Genomic DNA, 19,410 nt, shown 5'->3' with positions numbered 1-19,410 from the left:
GTCAGACCTGGAAACCTGGTATCTTGTTTCTTAGACCAGTGATCTTTTCACTTGCTTTACAAAATGATTGAAATTTAATGATTAGTAGTTAATTATTAAATAGCAATCAGGGGTTGTTTTAATTTTTTTATCTGTATCTGTGATTTCATACCTGTGAAGAATTTCTCATATGAAAATTATGTCCCTTGGTCTAGATTACTAACTTTTCTGTAAGTTATATTTTTAGACAGTTGCTATCTACAATTACGAGCTAAGTGATTTGTTCATGGTCTATACTAGCTAGGAAAAGTTAATATTTATATAGCACTTTTTGGTTTGCAAAGCAACTTACAAATACTATTTTACTTTATCCAGTTGGTAAGAGTCTTCCTGTCACTCAGGTCTTCCTGATTCCAGGTCTACCACTCTATCTATTGAACCATATTTAGTATGTTGTCAGAGGTACATGAGATTTTCTGATTCTAAAACCAACTAACATATCCTGCCTCTCACAAAATATGTATGTTCCTTAAGATCAAGTAATAAAAATTTTAAAAATTGAAGGAACACAAAGCAGAGAATGAGGTGTTAAGATCTTAAATAAAGGAATTTTCTTGTCAAATGAAATAAGAGCATAGTTAATCATTGGTGGATAAAGGTTCAGGCACATCCTTGGTAACTCTTTAAAAGTAAAATGCATTCTCCAGAAAGTCCATTGGGGTCAGTTCAAGCAGAAGATGGATGTGAGGCCTGTGAGTTCTGGTCTTCAAGAAGCGAGTCAGTTGTGAAAGAATTCAGTTCTTGGTAGAGTGGGGAGCCAGGAGTGGTGTGCTTCCCTATCCTCTTTCCCTCATTAACTATGGAATTTTTAGAGAATCTTCTTACCCATTAGAAGGACCTAGGCCCAGGAGGGAGTAGACCCAAGGAGTCTGTAAGATGAGTATCATATCCAACAGAAATTCTGTACTCAACAGGAAATAGCCACAAGAAAATAAAGAATGTAGGGACCCAGCAGTATCAAAGATGTGAGTTTCCAAGGCTGTAAGTTTTTCCTTGTCTAAACCTTTAAACCAGTATAATCTTTTTATAAAATCAGTTTTCCCACTGATGTTGCATGTAGTGTGGCAGAGAAAACTCTACATTTTTGGAAAGAATATTTTGTTACTACTGTTCATGCATTATTAATAAGCATGTTTTGATTTGAGCTAATTCTGTTCTATGACTGATTATTAATGGTAATCACATGGATAGGGTTCTTGAACTATAGTTTTCAAAGTTCAAACCCATAGAGAATCCTTGAACTTGGGATAGTTCAACCAATAAACATAAGTTAGGGGAAGGGGAAAAGAAGGTTAACTCAGAGTTGTGTTATATTTAGGGAAAATTTATTTGGTATATATCCTGTATAACTTTCTAAAATATAGTTTTTATATGTACAAGTTATAGCCTCTACTTGAAGAATTTAAATTCTATTCAGTCACGGACAGTTTCAGGTTTGAGTTGATATCCTCATTGCCTAGTATATCATAAATGTTTAAGAAATGCTTGCTGATAGATTGTTAGAAAAGAAATTTGATGATTACAGGAATTTATTTACTTTTCTACACATTAACATAGAGTGACAAAATCCTAAATTACAACTTTCAAAAATGAGGCATGAATTCCTCAACAAAATCCAAAGCACAATAATTTCAATAAAGGTAAGAAGAATACAAGAATACAGTACCTTGATGAAATCATTGCTGGAACTGGCACTTCTCTGGGACCTACATATCCAGGGTAAGTGGCATCAATAATAAATACCCTAACAATAGGATTTTTAGCCCCAGCCTGTCAAGACAATAAATAACAATTTATAAATTTCTATTTCTCAGTAATGTTTAAGGACACTAAGAATGTTTCAGCAGGATAACAAAATGAAGCACATAATATCATCATTATAACATTATCTTATATCATCCACCCCAATATATACGCACATATACACACTATTAATTTACATTTCATTTACTTTAAGTGACTTTTCGATACTTTCACACTTAATGTATGAAAACTATATTTTGGGGGAAGGTAAGAAAGGAAGATTTTCCTTATATATCTTCCTCCCAAGGGACTCTTTTATAATTACTATTATTCTTCTTCCCTACCTGCAAAAGAAAAAGCATTCCTCCTCAGAATCTGGGCTGGGAAGATGGAGGTTATGTATAGGAGAGACTGAAATCAGAAAACTTTGTATTTGTGTGATGAAATTCATACTAGCACAGCTCTCAGACAGAAGGATACCTGCTTGGTCCTGCTGTTGCTAACACCCTTGGAAGTAGGGGAGATTTGCCTCCAAACAAAATATTCAGGAAAAATGTATTTTGCATATGCCTTTTGGAATGCATATGCATACATGTATATGCTGTCTTTTGATAGAAAGGAAATTCATTGAGGACAGGAGCAATTTTATCTTAGTATCTTCTGTACATAGTACAATGACTGGCACATGATAGATGTTTAATAAATAACTTGTTGATTAATTGAAAAGAAAATTGTAGTAACAATAATTTGATTGTCTTCTACTCTTAATATGCTGTTAGAACAGGCTTACAGAACTTAGGCTGCAACTTCCAAAAAAAGAAGTGTGAACTCCTCCTTAAATAAAATTCAAAGTAAAATAATTTCAGTAAAAGAAAATGGGATAGCCTCAGGATACACAAATTTTTCCTTTTACCCCTCCTGTTGTGTCCTTCCCTTACAGGGCCCACTATTCTTCACACACAGACATTTTTCAAGTCCTCAAATTATTTTACTTTAGTTAGAGGGAATCTTGGAGGAAAAAACCATATTTGAATCCAATAAACTTCAAATATAAAGTCTCACATTATACAATTTGGCTTGAATCAGATTCAAACATTGCTCAGCCTGTTTCAGGATTTAGGATTCAGGACCAGGTCGGCTAAGTCTTCCCACCTCTATATCCTCTGGATCAAGTTTCCATGGAAGACCACCATTTAGACACACCCCACCTTCTGAACTTGATCTTCCCTCAAAGCTCTTCACCCATCAGGAAACAAGGTCCTTTTCTGAGCCCCAATTTCTCCTTTGATTTCAGCCCTTTCTCTCTTTTTGGCAAAGCTCAGCTTCCCTGATCTGCTCCTGCTGTCTCAGCTTTTTCAACCCTTCCTGATGTCACTGAAGCCACATGTGCTTCCATATTCAATCCCCTGAAGGCACCATTAGTTTCCAGCCTCTCATATTTCCCAATCGAGGTGCACAGTTCTTGGCTGACATTATTTCACAAAACTATTAGCACTTCTTTAATTTCATTGTATTTCAGTTACTTTATCTCAGAACAAAGTGGGTTTATTCTTAATCCACATAAGATTCAGGAGAAAAGGGAAGATTTTTTTTTTAATTTGTTTTTGCTACAATTTGTACTCAAGGAGATAGTGTAGCCTAACCCAAGATAGTCTAGAATAATGCATTAACTCCAAAATGGTGTATTTTTAATGCCTAGTCTTTGAAAACAACTAAGAAAAGCTCTTCCATATACACTTCAGTATTCCATAATTAATGGGCAATATAACTTTTTAATTCTCAGTTCCTTATAAAAGTTAGAAGTCAAGTCTATGAGAGGAACTCAGCTCCTCTCCTTTCATGATCTCTAGGCAGCTCATAATCATAATGAAGGAACTAGAGCTTTGCCCAGCACACAAATTTAAAAGACATTGCCAGCATCTGTAGTATTTCAGAAGCATAGAAACAATACATATGGAAGCACATGGCTCATATTAAAGCCCTGACACTTGCCCTCAGTGCCCATCTTGGGCAGTTTACTTAACCTTTATGGGTCCCAGTTTCCTTATCTATAAAATAACCTTTATTTGATCTCTATCTCTTCCAACTTTAGCTCTATAATAATAAGTAGCAAAAATAATCAAATGAGGAAACAATAAGATGAGGTGAGACAGGTATTTAGTAAGTACCTCTCCTTTGTCAAGCACTAAGCTGGGTTACAGGGAAATGAGTACAGACAACAAAGCAATCCATACTCACACTGAGCTTACATTTTCATAGGAGAAACAACAGGTGCATATATAGAGAGTGAATAAATACAAATATATCACTATTTTTCAGTCATTTCAGTTTTGTCTGACTTTGCAGATACTAGAATAATTTGCCATTTTCTTCATTTAAATATATAAGCATATACATATATATGCATATATATATGTATATATGTAAAATACAAGGTAGTTTGGGAAACTGGGCATCAGAAAAGGCTAATCCAGAAGGTGAGAGACTATATGAGTCAGAGGTTAGATGAAAGAATATTCCAGGAATCTAGGGACAGACAATGCAAAGACAAAGAGATAGAACTGGGACTACTGAGTGTGATGAAAAGAGATAAGATCATTTTCATTGGATTACTGTGCAAAGAAAGGGGAGTAATAACAAAAGGACCTGTAAAGAAAAAGTTAAATTGGAGTTGATTGAATAGAGGAATCACACAGTCAGAGCTGCACTGGAAGAAAGTAACTGCTTCTCTTCTCCAGCCCATCCAATCCACTTCTCTGACATCAGTGAGTGAGTGTCTCTGACTTCTTACTCTGATGTCACTGAAGCTACATGTGCTTCTATATTCAATCCCTGAAAGCACCATTACTTTCAAGCCTCTCATTCCAGCCTCTCAGATTCCCCAATTGAGGTGCACAGTTCTTGATTGACATTATTTCACAAAACGAAATTGCCCCCATGTCTTTCATGCCTGTTGCTGCATGCTGTTGTTTGTTTTAGTATGGGTGTTCATAAATGTCTGATAGGTGGTTCAGTGGATAGAGTCCTAGACCTGAAGACTCATCTTTCTGAATTCAGAAACTTACTACTTGTGTGGCTCTGGTCAGGACACTTAACCCTGTTTACCTCAGTTTCCTCAACTATAAAATGGTCTGAGAAGGCAATGGTAAGTCATTCTAGTGTAGTTGCCAAGAAAAATCCCATATGGGTTCCTTAAGAGTCAGAAATGGCTGAAAAATGGTACAAAACAAAGCCTAAATTAAAAAATTCTTAGATATGATTCTCTTGGAACCTCTGTTCCATATTTTGTTCCAAGCATGGGGAGATAGAACATCAAAGCAAAGAATAATTGAAACATGGAATTTTTAAGCTGGAAAGACCAAAGAGATTATTTAGAGATTTCTTAGCTCTCTCTGTCATCCTCAGAACACACACACACACACACATTTCATAGATGAAGAAACTAATGCTCCTAGGATCTATAGTACTGTATTATACAGCACATGTATCCCTATACCTAGAGAGAGTTAAACAAGTGACTGTCTAAAAGAAGGATCAAAAAAAAAAGTATAAAAGAAGGATCAATGAAGTCAACATTTATGTTCCAGATACTTGAAAGGCTAAAAATGGAAATATGAATTGTGAGCTTGGAAGTTAAAAAGGACCAAAATGAAATTTACCTTATCTCCCCTCAATAATTTAGACCATATGCTTTCCCAAGATGTATGTTGCAAAGGCAACTTCATGCAGCATACCCAGATGTCCAAAGTATTAAAAGTTTAAACAAAGAATACAGCACTGCTTTTGTTACACACAAGGACAAGAATTTTTCTAAACATGCTGATCCCACCTTTGTTCATTATTATTATTTGTATTTACACCAAGGGAATAAAAGCATCTGTTAAAAGTATTCAACGTACCTTTGGATAGGGGATATTTATTGTTCTAGGATACTGTTCATCGCCATAATAAGAATATGTAATAACTGGTATATCTGTATCATTAAATTCTGCATAGGCTAAAAACCTTCCATTTGGAGACCACCAGAGAGCATATTTTATAGCAAGCATTTCCTCTGAAAAATAAGCACCTCTATATTAATTATTGTTATAATTTACTTTTCAAAATAATTACAGATACTTTCAAATAGTTCTTTGTTGTCTAAAAGGATTCTCTTATAGGACTGACATGCTACATAAAACAAGTTTAGTACTTTAAAAAGCAAATGTTTGTGGTAAATAGGAATATTTTATTCTTGCATCCCATGTCAAAACTTTAATCCAATTATAGCCAAGAAATATCAATGAATAATCTATTATATAGATTATTTTATATATTCTTATAATATTGCTTCAAAGTTTCTAAAATGCCTTACTTTGTCTGATGTGAGCCTTAAAACCACATCATAAAGCATCTACTATAGGTATTGTTAATGTTCATTTTTTTTTAATGAGGATGCAGAGGCTCAGAGAGGTTGATGTCTTATCATCCATGGTCACTCAGCTAATACGTCACAAGTGATATAGGAGCCCAGGCTTTCCTAACTGTAAGTCTGTTACACCATATCAAAGCCAGAAACCTTCTCTTTATTAATAGTGGATTGACCTCAGCAGCAATGATTTCTCTGTGGACACTGTTCCTAGTTTTAACAGTTCTCCTGTAGCCAGAACTGAGAAAAACAGACTTACACTGGAATGTGGGGCCTTAGTGGAAGTGGTAAGAATGGGTTCCCTATGGAGGTTGTGGAATTGCTTTGTAAGCTTTCTTTTGACAGCAATAGTTTAGATGGATTTCTTATACAGGAAAGAGCTGGATCTAATTACATTTCTATAAGTCCCTTTCAAACGTGAGATTCTCTAATTCTATGATTCTACACTCAGATTTCAACAGAATTTTCTTTGTGTAAATGTCTCTTTTGGAAGCATTTCTCCTGGAAAGGAGGGTAGAATGGGTGAAGACCAGGGAAAATAATGTATAGACTCCCACTCAAGGACCTGAAATTTAGTATAATCTCAGCAGGCATTTAATTGAAAAATAGAGCAAATTCACTTTAAAAAGTAAGCAATCTGTGACTTCTGTTATTGTGTTGATGATAATAATTATTCATAGTGCTAAGTCTCCTTGACTCCACTTTGATATTAGAAAAAGGAATTCTAAAGGAACTCATGGATTTTGGGATTAAGGTTTTGACCTGAACTGTGGTCTTATTGATGTAGGGAATGCTTAGGGAGGACATGCTCTCTACCATTACAGATCAACAATTTCTTTATAATTTATAGTTTTAGAGAGTTGCTTGGGGTCAATGAAAAGTTAAGTGGCTTTCTCAGGATTATATATCCAGTATGAGTTGGAGGTGGGACTTAAATCCAATGTCACCCCAAGGACAGCTCTCTAAGTCATTATGCCAACTTGCCACTTAACAACTAATTATCTCTGATTCTCTTCATCATCTGGTTCCACCTTAGTCAAGGACCTGATTAAAATACTGATGGAACCCAGGCCTCCTGATTTTATGAAGTTATTTTCAAAAAGATAAAATGACAACCACAACAATTACTCTTGCTTACCTTCATAGACCCAATCAGGAATTCCATTAAAAATCTGATTGTCTTTCCCAGTAGATGTTATTTGAATTGGTGGGTCTCTTGGGGTTTGTTTCAAATAGATATTGTTTTGATAGACATATGCCTAAAGAAGAACATGATTTTTTTAGTAATTGTAATGGCAAGGGAAAATGAAATTGCCTTTTTTTCAAAAATGATAATTATTGAATCCCAGTGTTGATTTGATATTTATATGCAAAGATACTCACATATGAAATATTAATATAATATTGACCCTCCCCTAAATCTATATTTTTTGTGGAAAAATTCATTTCAATATTTCATGTTCATGATAAAATTTCATGTTTTCTCATTAGCTAATTATTATAAAATATAGATATCTTTTCTACTAAAGAATGATACATAGATCTCTGATTAAAGGAATAATTTATATAATGCTTTATTAATCATTCTATACATAGGTCTATGATTTCTGCATTTAATCTAAGGAAGCTATGAAAATATTGTTTTTATTTATGCTTCTTTAAAAACCCATTTTTCAAAAGATAAAAAATTTTAATTTACAATTATAAACAAGGTTTTATTGACTTTTCAGATGTATTTCAATTTATTAAAACTTAAAAACAAAAGAAATTATAAATGGATATTCTCTAGTAGAATATAATATATTTCTTGTGGTGAGGGCTTATTCATTTTTTTTTGTCTTTTCACCCTAGTACCTCCCAAATAGTAGGTGTCCAGTAAATATTGAAATGAATTCCCTCCCAGGGAAGTAAATTAAATAAACATCAAATAGAAATGTTCTATTTATGATGAATTAAATAGTAAAAATTATTCTACATATTAAGCATTTACTAACCAATTTATTTCCAACAGGTGACCAGCATAAATACTGAATTGGATGAGGAAGTTCATTTTCTCTTACAAAATCTCTAGAAAGGAAATAAATATATTTATTACACATTGAATAACAAAATATCTATAGAAATAGACAAAACCAAAGTGGAAAAAAAATTAAATGCTTTTGTGAGAGAGTATGGTGTATTGAAAAGATCACTGACCTGGTTGTGTAGAGTCCTGGATCCTTGTTCTTGCTCTGACTCTAAGTAGGGAAATGATTTGGGGCATGTCTTCTTGGGTCTCAGTAATCTTATTTATAAAATATGGCAACTTGTTGGACCATAAGGTCCTATAAAGGCTCTGAAATTCTATAAAATTTTGTAGCTCACATTTCAAGGCACAGAAATTCAGTATGCATAGCAGAACACATTTGGAAATAATTTCAGAGACTTTACATGTCTTTATGTGATAGGGATTTATAAAATTATAATAGAACCAAAATTTATCTTCAAATTCTCATTTCTGAGTCCCAATTTCCTTGAGCTAATATGTAATTCACATTTTAAAAAATATAAATGCTATTTGAATTTTTTCCCTTAAATCAAACTTCAAGAAGAAAAAAAAGAGGACAGCTGATTTCTGACTAAACTAAAAACCAGTTTTCATTTTGGGCAATGTGCCTTCATATTACAAAGGCCTCCACCGAAAGGAAACTTTCAAACATTCTATGGCCCAAAAAACTTGCTTTAGTGTTTGATGTCACAGTGTTATTTGGGGAGTACAAGTTCACTGGTTTTTATTGCAACTTCTCTAGAGATCTTAATGAGTGACCTTTAATGAGTGATGACAACAGTGAGAGGCCTCCAGGTTTAGTGGGGTCATATTTCTTTCCATTTGTCATTCTTGAAGATTATAGTGCATTTGGGTTAGTCTGATGGGGAGGCAAAACATAATAATGCTTTTATGGTGTTATTTGAGAGACAATCTAGAAGATCTACCTGTTCAAAACTGTCTAAGCAGATTGGAGGAGTAGAAAGAGAACTGGCCTTAGAATGAAGGAAACCTATAAGTCCCTCTTTTGTTCCATATTAGCTAAGTGACTAGACAATTCATGTAGGATTTCTGAGTTCCAGGAAATTCTCTTCGACAGTAAATTGCACAGCTAATATTAATATGTATTGGTAGAAGAATTAAGATTTCCCAGCACTAGTAAGATTACAAGCAGTGTCCAACCTCCCATCAAACTGATCTTACTACTGAACTTGAATATCTCAAATAGCTTGCTCTTTTGATTAAGGGTCTGAAAAACTTTATGAAAATGCAAACTTATCTTAAAAGAGCAACACATTAGCAGTCATTAACAGCTTAGGTTAAATTTGTTTATCAGTTTAGTTAGCATGAAACTTAGACTCCCTAAAGGAATGAAGAAGATAATTTTTTATTTTTTATTATTAATTATTAATTATTATTATTATTATTTTGTGAGGTAATCAAGGTTAAGTGACTTACATAGGGTCACACAGCTAGTGTCAATTGTCTAAGTTCAAATTTGAACTCAGCTCCTCTTGGCTCCAAGGCCAGTTCTCTATCCACTGTACCACCTAGCTATCCCCAAATTAACTTCTTTTTTTTTGTTTTTGCAAGGCAATGAGTTTAAGTGATTTGCCTAAGGTCACAAAGGTAATTATCAAGTATCTAAGGCTAGATTTGAATTCAGGTCTTCTTGACTCCAGGGCTGGTGCTCTATCCACTGAGCCACCTAACTGCCTGCCCTGCCCCCACAGCCCTCCCCACTAACTTCTTAATGAATAAATTTTTGACACTGTTTATCATCACTTACTGTCTTTTTTTTCCCCTCTTTAGGAGAGAATTAGAGGGACAATGCAATTTTGTTCCAGAATCTATGGAAGAAGAAATGTATCATTCCCAGATTTATACAAGTATCAGAAAATAACTTCAGAGATAGTGTGGTCACTTTGTAGGTTGAGAGAGTGACCTAAAAGATGGAATCCAAGAAGTATAGAAGGAAAGCTGGTGTTTGTGGTGACATTGTAAACATTTTGTTTTGCAGGGAATTTAACTATTATCTATATTTTCAGGCATATAACTAACTAATTATAAAGAATTTTTTAGAAGGAAAAACTAAGCTCAGTAAAACACACCAATATATCCCCCCTCCAATTATATTATGATCAATGTTCCACACCAACAGTTCCCTACCTCTGTAAAGTAGCAGGAAGTACCTTCTCATATTTCTAACTTTAAAATATCCTGTTTCAGTTGCTTTTTCTTAATCTTCCTATTTACACTGTTGTAGTCATTGTGTGTATGTTTGTCTGTGTGTGTGTGTGTGTGTGTGTGTGTGTGTGTGTGTGTATGTATATAGGTTTCCCAGCTGTCCATACTTTAATCAGTTCATATATCTTCCCTTGTTTTTCCATATTCGTAATTTCTAATAGCATTGCATTACAATTGTATTCCATTATATTCAAGTCCTATAACTTTTATTCATTTCCTGAACGAGCACAGACTTTGCTACCATATCTTTGCTACATAAATAAGTCCCGTTATAAGTACCTGGGTATATTATTTCCTACTGAACTCTTTAGGATAAATACCTAGCAGCGGAACCTTTAGGTCAAAAATTAGGAACATTTTAACCACTTGCTGCCCATAATTCCAAATTGCTTTCCACAATGGTTAAACAATTTCACAGCTCCATCAACAATGCATTGTGGGAGGGGCAGCTAGGTGGCGCAGTGGATAGAGCACCGGCCCTGGAGTCAGGAGTACCTGAGTTCAAATCCGACCTCAGACACTTAATAATTGCCTAGCTGCGTGGCCTTGGCCAAGCCACTTAACCCCATTGCCTTGAAAAAACTAAAAAAACAAAAAACAAAAAAAACCCCCAAAACCCCAATGCAATTTGGTGCCCAATAGGGAACCTAGAATGTGAAGAAAAATTTAGAAAAAAAGACTTCTTCCCATACTCTGGAAAGTTCAGCCTAAGGATCCTGCATGTTCATGAGCAGAGAATGTTGAATGGGAGTCCTGTGTGCACTGCAGTAGATAAGTGGATCTTGAAAGCAAACTGCTTATTTTGAACATGCTTTAAAGGTCTTCTTATAGGATTTTAATGAAATTTTAAGTTATTTCTTTATTTTTCTGGACATTGAAGAGTAGTCTATACAATTGTTCAAGTAGACTTTTAAAAAATATTACTATTTATACTCTCAGGTCCCTTGCAAATAGTGGTAATATCTTCACAGTTCAGTAGCTACTCTCGTTTTTGACATTTGTATATGTAATATTTTAGAATAATGGTCATCATTTCAGGAATTCCTTTCCTATATACTATGAATTGAGATATCTTTCTTTTCAAGGGTTGTTGATATCACTCACATCTTAACTAAATTAAATTAAATTATTAAAAATGCCAAGATTATCCACTGATTTGGTTTTGAAAAGAAAAATTTCTGATTGAATTTACTCTTTAGCAGTTAAAAATTAAACATGATAGTAGTAGTGGTAACTGTGACCCAATCTACCTTTTTCTTTACTTGAAATCTGAACTCAATTTTTAGATCTATTGGTAAAGTTCAGCATGAAAAATTTGAACATGGTACAGAGGAGAACAATGAAAATAACTAAATGTTTGAAAAAACTCTCTAGTAAAGGGTAAATTTATTTTTCTATTTCCTGACATAATTCCCTGATATAATTTTCTTTCCCCTGTTTCTACTACATAGTTAATTTATTTAATAAGCAGATAAGGAAGTTACAGGGCAACTTGTTGAGTCTTCAAATACATATCTATTGAATAAATGACTATATACATTTAATTCATAAAAAGAGGTAAAATGAACAAATAGCAGCTAATGGATTTAGATTATGTGGTTAAAAATAAATATTTATCTTTAAGATGTTAGTCTGCTAAAGGACACTATGATTGTTTTTTCAGGACCTCTAAAAAGATGTGAGCAATAATATTTGATAATTTAATACTATAAAAAAGGAAGAAACTATACAATCAAAGAACTCCAAATTTTAGAATTGGAGTAGATCTATGCTCTCCCAAAGCACATTATAAAACTGAGGAAATTGAGACATAGCCTAGAAGAAGAAATTTATTTTAAGGTTTTTAAGGAAACTTATTTTAAGGTTAAGGAGAAAGAGAATAAGTTAAGGTCTGAATTCAGATTAAAAGTCCAATATCTTGATGTTAAAGGTTCTCAATATTCAGTTAACACTAATAATATGAAATTGGAAAACATGAAAAAATGAAGAATTTTCTTTTTTGTTGCCTAATGAAAATTAGCAATGATTTGCTTCTTAGAAAAGCAACAAAATGAGGAAGTCCTATTCTCAAATTAGAATTTCCAGTAGAATTTTCTACAAGTTAGTATTCACCATTTTATTCTATTAGTCTTATTCTATTTTAATATGTCATATTATATATTATGTTCTACCATATATTATATTTCAACATTTTATCATATATATATATATATATATATACATATATAAATAGAAACATGTCTTACCTACTTATAAGGTCAAAAATGTGATACTTTGCTGTGTAGGAATATCTCCAAAGCTGCCAGATTGAATAAAAAAGGCAAAAACAATTATTATGAAAATAATTATTATTGGAATCACAATCAATCTTGCAAATTTCATAATTTTGAAAGAAACATTTTCATATAGACAGTATAGGATTGAACACAATAACACCCCATTCAATATTGATGACCTTTGTATCTTTTTTTTTAGCCAATTTCTTGAGTTTCTTGGTACATTCCTAGAAAATAAAATATGAAATATATTTTACATGATACTAGTTCAGCCTTTCCTATTCGCAATTTGGATAAAGTAAAAACTACTATAACATTATTCACCTTAGGCATGAGTTGCATTAGGGAATATATCAGGGAAATATTATTTATTTATTTTGAAAAAGTAAAAATTTATTGAATAAGCAATAATAAAGGCCATTTTTATTCATTTGACTAAGAATTAAATGAACTTTATCCCTGAATAGTACCTACACATGACATTATAATACAGACTTTGAAGCTAAAAAACATATTGTAGCATATTATATCAAAACATATGTTTATATATATATATATATGTATATATATGAAACATTGAATCAAGTAAAATGCAAATTCATTATCTGAGATCATGTACCTGGGTTTAAAATCATTGGATAACTCAAAATAATAACATAATGAAGAAAAGAAAGAAAGAATAATTTTGGAATATAGGTTCAGAGCCACATTCTATTCTATATATAGATATACAGATATATAGATATATAGTTATTTTGTGAGATACTGGATTGTGTCTAATTGATTGTTTTTCAGAATAATAAGAAACAAAAAATGTTTCGCAAACAACTCTCAAGGAAAATAACATTTTTGTGTATTTTTTTCATATGTTTCTATTGCATATGTGCTCAGTAGAGATGAAGGGTATTATTCTTTTCAATAGATTCTTGAATCTATTGAATGTTTGACAAAAATCTTCTCTGACTTGAAAAAAAGGTCTATCAACGATTTACCAGGAAACAATGACTTAACCATCTACCTTTAATTTTAATTGACTGGGTGATCAGGATGGGTGAAAATGACTTTTCATTCTTTATAATTAAACTATGTGGTTAAAAGGATTCCACTTTATATGTAACATTTTACCTAAATATCATAAATCAAAAATCTAGTTTGACAGTTATTTATGATCATTTCTCCAAATTTTAGCATAAGGGGGTTAATGACCAATTATTTTCCATCCTTACTGAGATTTAAAAAAAAAATAGTTGATGAGAATCTGGTGGAAATAGCTTTGAGCAGGGGCAGCTAGGAGGCGCAGTGGATAGAACACCGGCCCTGGAGTCAGGAGTACCTGAGTTCAAATCCAGCCTCAGACACTTAATAATTACTTAGCTGTATGGCCTTGGGCAAGCCACTTAACCCTATTGCCTTGCAAATAAAAAGAAGGAAAAAAAAAGAAATAGCTTTGAGCTGAGAAATGGTATTTAGTCCTACCTCCAACACTGACTCTGAAACTGGACAAGTCAATGAATATTTGTGTATCTTAAATTTCCCATCTTTACAATTAGTATAATAATACATGCTCTTCTTTAAGTTATATGATAAACAGGAAGATGAAATCCAGATTTCCTTAGTCATAGGGTGATAGGCCTTGAACTTGAAGGGACCACAGAGGTTATTTAATCCAATCCCTTCTTTTTATAAATGAGAAAATTGAAACCCAGGTGAAGTGATTTGGGAATTATCACAAAGATAATAAATGTCAGAGTTCTAAATAATAGTTTATAAAAGTTAAAAAGTTATAATGTTTTAAAGGATAACCAATTCAGAAATCAAGTTTGTCTGTATTATTTTATGCTGGGGAATTATTTTTCTTTTGAAAGAAAATGAGAATTCATAAAAGCATATTAAATATGTCTTATTTGACCTAATTCTCTCTATTAATCAGGACTAACTTTGTCTGGAAGAGATTTAATTAATTCTCTTATTCCTAAAAAGTCTATCCTTAGCTACCTGATTTCAATGAACACAGAAAGAGAACACAGGAATATCCTCAAAACTCAGTTATACCTTCTTTTTCTGTCCTAAAAATGAACTTTATTGTACAGTCATTACAGTTGTATCTAATTTTGTGTGACACCATTTGGGGACTTTCTTGGCAAAGATATTAGAGGGATTTGCCAGTTCCTTCTCTAATAGGTTCAAGGGATCCAGTTTGTCAACCAGAGGTTAAGGGACTTGCCCAGGTCACACAACTAGTGAGGATCTGAGGCCAGAATTGAACTCATGAATATGATCCACTGTGCGATCTAGCCACCCTAAAAAAAATCACTAGCTACTGATAAATCTGAAGGTGAAGAGAAACTCTGGAAGGCTAGTTTCACATAGAAGGATTTCTGCAATCTTTTCTACATGCTTGTGCAGACTTCTAGAATTTGTCAAATAATGGATTTGAAACCCAAACACATACAGACAGGCAAATGAAGCAGCTTAACATAAGAGAATACCTTTGAATAGTCACTTTCTAGATATGCAAACTGTCGATCAGATGATAATCCATAATCTGAAGCATTCACACTTTTCTGTAATTATAAAGAAATTGATTAGAAAATAAGAAAATTTAATCATGATTGGTTACCTTGCATTTGAGTAGGTTGAACACCTCTCAATAACATTACTGAAAAGTAAAGATGAATAGCATACTTTACCATGGTGCTATTGCTCAAGATAATAGATGTTTCTCCTGTTTCAATATTATATAATATAATGTTATCATCTGTAGATTTTTGGAGGTATTCATGTCCTTTAAACAAAAAAGGAAGAAGGAAGAAGAATGTAACTCAATAGTGACCTTATTCAAAAGAAAATGAACATTGCACTGGAATCAGGACACTTAGGTTCCATCATTAACTTGTGATAGGCTCTTGGATAAGTGCTTGACCCTCAGTTTACTCATCTGTAAAATGAAAGAGTTGGACTCTAGTAAGATCCTACTAGATCTAACCCTTTGTTGGAGTACAAGTATGTACATTGTGATTAGTACCAAACCTCCCAAATTTGAAATGTTGAAGTGACAAAACATTAACAATATATCTTTCTGCAATTGAGATTGGAAATCCAAGCTACATTAGCTATGTAGGTACCCTATTTATGAAAAAAGCATTTTAAAAAATTCACTTTTAGTAACAGAAACATAACAATGAAAAATGAATGTTTTGAAATTTCAATGCTTGGTCCTGAAGTAGAGTATGTGAAGGCATTTCCAGGTGCACTTCTAGAAGGCACTTTTCATTCCTCCACTTTGCAGAGGTGAAGAGCTGGAATGTTCTATATAAGGTCAAACTTTTTCAATACATCGATTGGTTTTTTTCTTTCATGTTTATGATAGCATTTTTTGACATTTTAACATTTTATTTGTTTTCCAATTATATACAATACTAATATGTATCCATCATGTTTTGCAAGGCTCTGAATTCTACAATTTTTCCCCCACCCTCCCTTCCTTCCACCCCCCCAAAGAAAGCTGTCTGATAGTCTCTACCTTGTTTCCATGCCATACACTGATGCAAATGGAATGTGTTAAAGAGTAAACATAAGAATAAACATAAACCCCTTCCCCCCCAAGAAGATGAGAAATCTCAAGAATAGAGAGGAAAAAAAATTGTACTTCAGCCTGTGTTCAGATTTCAATGGCTCTGTCTCTGGGATGAGTTGCTTTCTTTATCATAAGTCCACCAGAGAAGTTGCTTCAATATTTTTCCCACAGTTTCTGTTACTAGCTGTATTTCCCTCCACTCTATTCCTCCCCACACTCATTTATTCTTTTCTCTCTCTCCTTTCATCCTGGCCCTGTCCAAAAGTGTGTTGTATCTGAGTACCCTCTCCCTCGATCTTCCCTCTCTTCTATGACCTATTCCCCCTCTTTCCTCCCCTCATTCCCCCTTATCCCATCCCTTCTTATTTTTCTCTAGGGGGAGATAGATTTCCTCACCCTATTAAGGGTGTATGTTATTTTCTCTCTAAGCCATTTCTGATGAGAATGAAGGCTCACTCATTCCCCCTTGCCTTCCCCCTTTCCACTCCACTGAAAAAGCTTTTTCTTGCCTCAAGTGAAATTTCTTAGCTGCTTCTGCACTGTGGCCGTGGCTGTGGCTTTTTTTCCCCAACCCCCCAGTCCTGGTGAAACACACCTTTCCCATGGAACTTCTAAGTTATCTTGGACTGGGAAAATGTATCACTCAGTCTTTCTGTGGGTTCTGCCCCTCTAAATTTTGGCTAGAGCCATCCTTTGTTTGTTTTTTTGGAGGTTGGGGTTAAGGAGTTCCTGGGAAATGCTGCCTTCACTTGGCCGTCTTGGCTCCGCCCCCCAGTTGGTTTTACTCAACAGGTTTTTTTCCTCTTTTTAAATCTTTGCTGTAATGGATGACTCTCTTAGAGGGAAGGGGATAAGATACATTCTGAAATCTAGATGTTCTAAAACAAAGGATATAAATGAATGCATTTGTTTTTTAATGACCCTAGATTTCTGAAAAACTAATTCAATGACAATCTTTTTAACTTTAAACTCAAGTTATATTACTCATTCCATTTCCAAACTATTAAGACTAGAATTCTGTTTTTATCTATTTGCTTCATTTCCATTTTTAATTGTTCTTGTTCATTCTTTGTTTCAAAGAGGACTAATGACATCACTGGGTGATATCTTTACTTGTGCCTGAATTGGAATTAAATAAGACTGAGTTGCACAAAGTCCTCAACCTCACTCTCTGTTCTATGGTTATCAAAGTAGCAAAACAAAAGTCAGGATATCTGGTGATGACCTGAGATGTGGTGGATGCCCTTGGCTTCTTTGCTGTCTGACCAAACTCAAAGCATTCCTCAATGCCTGTTTCAGCTTCCTTCATGGTCACTGGAATAAATTGTTCTCATATACCATTCTATCATCTCATTCTACCAAGGGAAGTCTTTTGCATGCTTGTAGTTGATAATTCAATTTGAAACCTATTGGTTCCCTTCAATCTGTTTTAGCCAATCTGTCAAGATGGTTTTACCAGTGTGGCTTTTGTACATGATAGTTTCTTAGTCACAGGTGAGAGTTGAATATCAATAGTGAATGGGTGACCCTGAAAAGGACACTAGTCTTCTCTGAACATTCCACACACCCCTCCATTATTAGTTTTAAGTAAATCTATATTAATTTTACTATGTATTTCCACAGTTAGTAATGTAGCAAAATAACACAAAACATAACACAAAAATGGTGAATATTAGATACTGCTTTGACTATACCAATTATACTTCGCCACTTTGTGACACTTATTGGGAAAATGAGACATTATTGGTATAAAATCACTGAACGCTGCTGATTTTATGATCTTTTAAAAGTTTGTTAAACCAGTTTAGCAAAACTAACCAACATATTGAAAAACACAGACATTATGTGCATTTAGCTTATTGTTGGTTAGATTAGGTTCTCTCTATCAACTCTTCTCAATACACATATACACACATATACATGTGTGCTTATCCCTTCAATAATCAAAACTATCTGGTAGCATCCTGGTCTCCTGCTCATATCCCACTACTATGCCTAATTCCAGACCAGAAAAGAATGTTCACATCAGCTCAAAAGCAGTGCTTATTATATACTCTAATTATTTTATCATCTGTGGCTAAATTCCAAACAATTTTATGGAAGTTTACCTCAGCCTCTAATTGCCTTCATTGCTGCTAGACAATCAAACCCACATCTATATTTAAGTGTGTACTATATTTTTGTGTTTAAAGAAAAGTGTTCAGGTTTTATTTAAATTTAGATTCTCCAATTTAATTCAACATGATGCAATAAGCATTTTTCATCATCCACTATTTGCAAAGGACACTTGGAGCTATCAGTTAATCTTAGTCATACAAAGATAACTAAAATACAAAATAATATGACTTCTAAGCTAACTTTAAATTTCTTGTTCCCAGCACCATAACAGAGAAGGTGCTTAATAAATATTAATTGAAAAAGTTCATCAGAAAGGTATCAAACAAGGTCTAATATGATGTTTAAAGGAGAGAAGACTAATTGTCTTTGTATTCATTTCAATTGATATGCCTTTAGGCATTCTCAAAATGTTCTGGCACCTGAAGAACTCACACAGGAATGCACCTAATGAAAACTGAGAGACAAAAACACAAGATAATCAACTTGCCTGAAATCCAATTTGGAAAAAATGTTTTGTAATGAAAAGTTCCATTCAAAACTTCTTTTAATGTGAGGGCTCTTGTACTTCCTTCAGAGTGATGAACTTTAAAAAGAAAATATCAAAATAAGGATAATATTAATGACCAGATCAATGATCAGCAATAAAGAAAACCATTGCAAATTCTATTTGCCTTGTTGTTTCTCCAGCACTTTCTGTCTCCTTCCTTAAGTTTATAGAAATAAGATGCACTTGTAATATGCCAACTGACCAAAGCAGTTTGATTTCTCAAAGGAATGTTTAAGGGCTAGATTAATAAGTAAATGTGTATATGCATATGTGTGTAGGTATGTGTGTATGTGTGCAAATGATCATATGTACAGAATTGTACATATATGTATAAAGCTGTACATGTGTGTATATTGGGTGCATATGCACATCTATAAAAGAGATCCCTCTATAAAAAGAGCAAGAAAGAAAATGAATTACAAAAAAACA

At 33.5% G+C, this 19,410-nt stretch overlaps 1 protein-coding gene across 2 annotated transcripts in view; it reads right to left on the bottom strand.

Moving 5' to 3' along the window:
* FAP (fibroblast activation protein alpha) overlaps positions 1–19,410 on the bottom strand; it is a 90,055-nt gene that overhangs the window by 53,094 nt on the left and 17,551 nt on the right. For both annotated transcript variants that reach the window (XM_074215844.1, XM_074215843.1), the window contains exons 3-10: positions 18,922–19,017; positions 15,430–15,524; positions 15,229–15,303; positions 12,710–12,762; positions 8,185–8,257; positions 7,329–7,449; positions 5,682–5,836; positions 1,706–1,809 (exon numbers count right to left, since the gene is read on the bottom strand). In XM_074215844.1, the coding sequence (XP_074071945.1) occupies positions 1,706–1,809; positions 5,682–5,836; positions 7,329–7,449; positions 8,185–8,257; positions 12,710–12,762; positions 15,229–15,303; positions 15,430–15,524; positions 18,922–19,017 (772 nt within the window). The remainder of the gene's footprint in view (positions 1–1,705; positions 1,810–5,681; positions 5,837–7,328; positions 7,450–8,184; positions 8,258–12,709; positions 12,763–15,228; positions 15,304–15,429; positions 15,525–18,921; positions 19,018–19,410) is intronic.

Source organism: Macrotis lagotis, chromosome 1 (genome assembly GCF_037893015.1).
Source record: "Macrotis lagotis isolate mMagLag1 chromosome 1, bilby.v1.9.chrom.fasta, whole genome shotgun sequence".
Lineage (NCBI taxonomy): Eukaryota > Metazoa > Chordata > Mammalia > Peramelemorphia > Peramelidae > Macrotis > Macrotis lagotis.
Note: the sequence above shows the minus strand (reverse complement) of the source record. Positions and strands in the feature narration are given on the sequence as shown.